Source organism: Raphanus sativus, unplaced genomic scaffold, assembly GCF_000801105.2.
Source record: "Raphanus sativus cultivar WK10039 unplaced genomic scaffold, ASM80110v3 Scaffold4387, whole genome shotgun sequence".
Taxonomy (NCBI): domain Eukaryota; kingdom Viridiplantae; phylum Streptophyta; class Magnoliopsida; order Brassicales; family Brassicaceae; genus Raphanus; species Raphanus sativus.
In genome coordinates this window covers 1-4,645 of record NW_026619689.1, presented here as the reverse complement: position 1 = coordinate 4,645, position 4,645 = coordinate 1, and the positions used below count along the sequence as shown (strand labels likewise).

At 75.2% G+C, this 4,645-nt stretch overlaps 1 protein-coding gene across 1 annotated transcript; it reads right to left on the bottom strand.

The window, feature by feature from the left end:
* Positions 1-539: 539 nt before the first annotated feature.
* Positions 540-692, bottom strand: LOC130507361 (uncharacterized; the record flags this gene model as incomplete). The annotated part of the gene is made up of 1 exon (XM_057002079.1): positions 540-692. A coding segment is annotated over one exon (153 nt), but the record flags the coding sequence as incomplete, so codon positions are not given.
* Positions 693-4,645: the final 3,953 nt, after the last annotated feature.

The window sequence follows — 4,645 nt, the reverse complement described above, 5'->3', positions numbered from 1 at the left end:
GCGCGAGGCCGGGGGAGGGCGCAACAAAGCAGCCACCCCGGCCGACCGAGGGAAAGGGGAGAAGAGGGCGAGGGCGGGGCGCCCCCGAGGCCGCGAAGCAGGGGCGGGACCCGAGAGAACGCGGGGCCGAGCGCCAGCGAGCCGGAGGGAAACGGCGGAGGGAACCAGCGACGAGAGGGGGCGAGGAGGCGGGCGCCCCGAGACCCAAGGCAGACGAACGAGGGGCACGGCAGGAGCGCGGCGGGCCGCCACCAGAGGGGCCGCGGGCGGCGCCCCGCGCAGGCAGAGGGCACCAGCGGGCGGGGCCCGACAGGCAGGCGCACACGCGAACCCGGCGCAGAAGAGCAAGGCGGGCGGGAGGGCACCCGGGAGGGAGCCGACCAAGCAGCGGCCGGGCGCCGGACGGGGACGCACCCGGGGACGCGCACACAGGGCAGACGCCGGGGGCCGGGGGGCAAGACGGGGCGAAGGGGGAGCCCACAGGCCGACGCCCGGAGCACGCAGAGGCCGAGGCACGCCGGGAGGCGCGGGCGGCAGACCACGAGGAAGGCAGCGACGGCGCCGCGGGCGGAACAAAAGCCCGGGCGGAGGCCACCACCGGAAGCCGCGGCGGGCCACGCGCCGAAGCGAGCGGCGGACCGGAGGGCGCCGGGCCGCAGCCGACCGGAACGCAGCGCCGGCCCCCAGCCGCGGCCCGCCCGACAAGGGCAAGCACGCGGGGACGCGCGGGGCAAAGGCCGGGGCAGCGGGACCGCGCGGGACGGGGGCGCGAGCGGGCGCGCGCCCAGAGGGAGCCGGGGACGGAAGGGACCGCCCGAGGGGGCGGCAGGCCCAAACAACCCGACGCGGAGACAGCGCCGCGGGGGCGACAGGGGCCGGGCACGACGGGGCGCGCACCCGCGCGGGCGCCCCGGCCAGGGAACGGGGGCCCGGGCCGGCGCGGAGGACGCGGCGCCAGACGACAAGGCGAACGCCGAAGACGGCCGAGGGGCAAGCGGGGCGCGGCCCGGGGCGCGCGCCGGGACGAAGGGAAGCCGGGGGAGGGGCGGGGCCGCCGCGGAGGGAGAGGCGGAAACGCAGCGGGGGAGCCCGCCGGACCGGGGGGCGCGGGGAGGACGGGGGGGCAGCGAGAGCGGGGGGACCGGAACGACCGACGAGAGGACGAGGAGAGGGAAGGCACCACCGCAGGGCAAGACGCGCCGGGCAGCCGGAGCGCGGAGGGGGCCAACCGCGGGCGGGAACACACGGGAGACCAGCGGCCGGCCGAGAGCCGCGAGAGGAGGGGGGACGACGAGGGGGGACACCCAGGCAGACGGGCCCGCGGCCAGAAGGCGGGGGGCGCAACGGGCGGGCAAAGACGCGAGGGGGCACGGGAGGCGGCAAGGCACACCAAGGAGCGCAGGGCGCGACGGGCGGCAGCGAGGCGAGAGCCGAGAGAGCCGGGGCCGAGAGGCGGGAGAGACGGGACAGGGCAGAACGGGGGCGAACAAACACCGGGGCCGGGGGGGCGAAAGCAGACGGGAGGGGCAGGGGCCGGGACACGGGGCGGGCCGGGGGGGGGAGCGCCGGAAGCGAGGGGCACGACCCAGCCGGGACCGGGGACGAAACACAGAACCACGGAAGCGGAAGGCAGGGAGGCCGGGAAGAGAACCCAGCCCACCGAGAGGGAGGGGGCAACGGGCGCGGGGCGGGCGGGGGCCAGGAGACGACAAGGAGCCGGCCGCAGGGGCACCGACGGAAACCGGGGGACGACGGCGCCGGCCGCGAAAGGAGAAGGGGGAGGGGACGGCGCGCGACGGCGCAGACGGCGAACCACCCACGGCGCCGCGAGCCGAACACGGCACCGGAGCAGGCAAGCGGGAGGAGCGACGGGCGGGGGGACAAAGGGCAGGGACGGAGGCAACGCGAGCGGAGGACGCGCGCGGACGAGGAAGGCCGCGGGGAAGACCAACAAGGGCAAGGAGCGAGCCCCAGCACGAGGAAAGGGCAAAGAGGACCCGGGCCGGGCGGCCAAGGGGGAACGCGGGGAAGACAGCAGGGGAGCGCGCGGGCGGCCCAGAACAGCGAAGGGCAGCACAGACCGGGGAGGGCCGCAAACGGCCGGGGCCGAAACGGCCAGAGGCCCGCGAAGAAGCCGGCCGGGAAGGGAGGCCGCCACGGAGCGAGGGAGCAGGCGGAGGGCGCGGGCGGGAACGGAAGGAACCAGACAAAGCGCGCCACCAACGAAGAACGGCCAGGCACCACCACCCAGAGAAGCAAGAAAGAGCGCGCAGGCGGGCAAGCCGGACGAGGGCGGGACCGGGGAAGGGGCCCCGGGGGGAGGCAAAGGAAGCCGCAGGCGCCACGCCGGGGGGGGCCCGGCCGGCAAGGCCGGGAAGGGGCAGCCGGGCGACCAGACGCCCCCCGGAACCCAAAAACGGGGAGGGCGCAGAAGGGGCCAGCGGAGGCCGAAAAGCAACAGCCGCGGAGCCCGGGGCGGCAGCGGGGAGGGGGGAGACGAGGACGGGAGCGGAGCGGCGGCGAGCCCCCAACGGGCGGGCGGGAGGAAGGAAAACAGCCGGGGCAAAGGCGGGCGCAGGGGGCGGCGGGCAGAAAGCCAAGAAGGGCACCGCGGACGAGGAAAGACGAAGGCCCCCGACGGGCCCGGGGAAGCAGGACGCCGAGCCCGAAGGCCAACACAAGAGGAGCGAAAGCCGAGGAGGGGAGCCCAGGCGAAGGGAGACAGAGCGGAGGCGGGCGGGAGCACGCGAAGGGCGGCAAAGGAACAGCGAAGGAGGCACGACCCGGCCAGGGAAGACCAGGAGCGGAGCGCCAACAGAAGAGACAAGCCGACCGGGGCGCGCCGAAGGCGGACCGGGCGACCCAGCCCAAGGGGCAACGACGAGCGGGGGAACGGCAACAACGGAAAGAGACGCGAGGGGAGCGGGAAGGACCGCGGCGGCGGGCACCAGACGGGCCCGCCAAGGGAGCCGCGGGAAGGGAGGGAGAGGGGACGCAGGCCAAGGACCAGACGCAAAGAGCCCGGGAGGGGAGGAGGGGCACGACCGCCCCGGGGCAGGAGGGGGAAGGGGCGCGCCGGCGGCCGGCCGGGGAGGGGGGAGCCGGGGCGCAGGCGCCCGCGCCGGAAGCGAACCCGAAGGCGCCGGCACCCGGGACCACCAGGGGAGGCCACGAGCCGACCAGCGAAAGGGGAGAGGGCAGAAAGGGGAAGGAGGCGGCGCCAGCACAAAGGCCAGGCGAGCCGGCGAGGGAGCAGGAAGCAGCAGAGCAACGGGCAGAGCCCGCGGCGACCGGGGAGCGAAGAAAGGCAGCCCGGCCAGAAGGCGGGGGGGGGCACGGAGGAGCGCGAGAAGGACGACGGGGAGCCGAGGAGGAGGGACCAGCAAACAAACGAGAACGGAGGGAAGGAGCCAGGCGCAGGGGCACAGGCGGAAGGCGGGCAGACGGACACAGGCAGGGCGGAAGCGGGGAGACAAGCAGAGGACGACGGGCAGGAGCAACCAGGGAGCAGGCAGAAAGCACGGCAAGACCACGGCAGAGCCCCGCAAACACAAGGAAAGGGGGAACAGACGGGGACGGGACCGGCAGCGGGGGCCGGAGACAAACGGGCGGAGCAGGACAAGAAGGGCGGCGAGGCACCGCCAGAACGGGGCCGCAACCGAGAGCGCAGCCAACACCGGAGGCACCGGGGCGAACAAGGCAGAGAGCAGGCAAAGACGAGAGGAGCACAAGGGCCGGCGGGGGGGGCACGAGGGCCCCAACGAAGGAGAAGCCGCGAACAAGAGGGGAAGCAAAGCGGAGCAAGGCCGGGCGGAGAGGGACGCAACACAGGCCCCGGAGCAAGGCAACGAGCAGAAAGAGGCGCGGGAACCAACGGAGAAGGAGAGGGGGGCGGGAGGGCGGCGCGAGCAGGGAGCCGACAAACACGAGCGAGCCAAGGACCACGCAGGCACCGAACGGGCAAGGGCCCCACGCACAGCAAGCGAGCCAAACACGCGGCCGAGGGAAGCAGAAGAGCCGAGGGAAGACGGAGGAAACCAAGGCAAGGCCGGCAAAGCGCGAAAAGGGCAGAGCAGGGGCAAAAGCGGCCACCGGAAAAGGGGCCGGAAAAGGGGCCGGAAAAGGCAGCCAGACAGGCCGGCCAGCGGACCGCAGCAGGCCAGGCGGCACCAAGCACGCGGACAGGCCCAGACCCACGCGGACAGCCCACCCCCGGGGGAGCCGCAGAAGAGGGCCGACCCCCGAGAGAACACGGAAGCGGGGGCAGGCGGGCACCAGGAGACAGGGAGGCGGGGCCGGGAGGAGGGGGAGGAAAAAAAAAAAGACGGCGAAGGGGAAGCGGAGGGGGGCAGGCGGCAGAGACAGGGGGAGAGCGAGGGGCGGGCAAAGGGGCAGAAGGGGCGGGGGCGGCGAACCAGGGCGGGGGCAGGCGACAAGGGGCGGAGCCGGGGGGCGAAACGGACGGCGAGGGCAACGGGGGAGGAACACGGGACAGCGGAAACGGAGGGGGGAGGGGGAGGGGCCGGGCAGAAAAGGGCGGGCAAAAAGAGGGGGGGAAAAGGGGACGGCGGAGGGGGGTGGGGGGAGCAGGACAGGCACGAACGGGCAGGACAGGCGGCGGGGGAGGGGCACACCCGGACGGGCC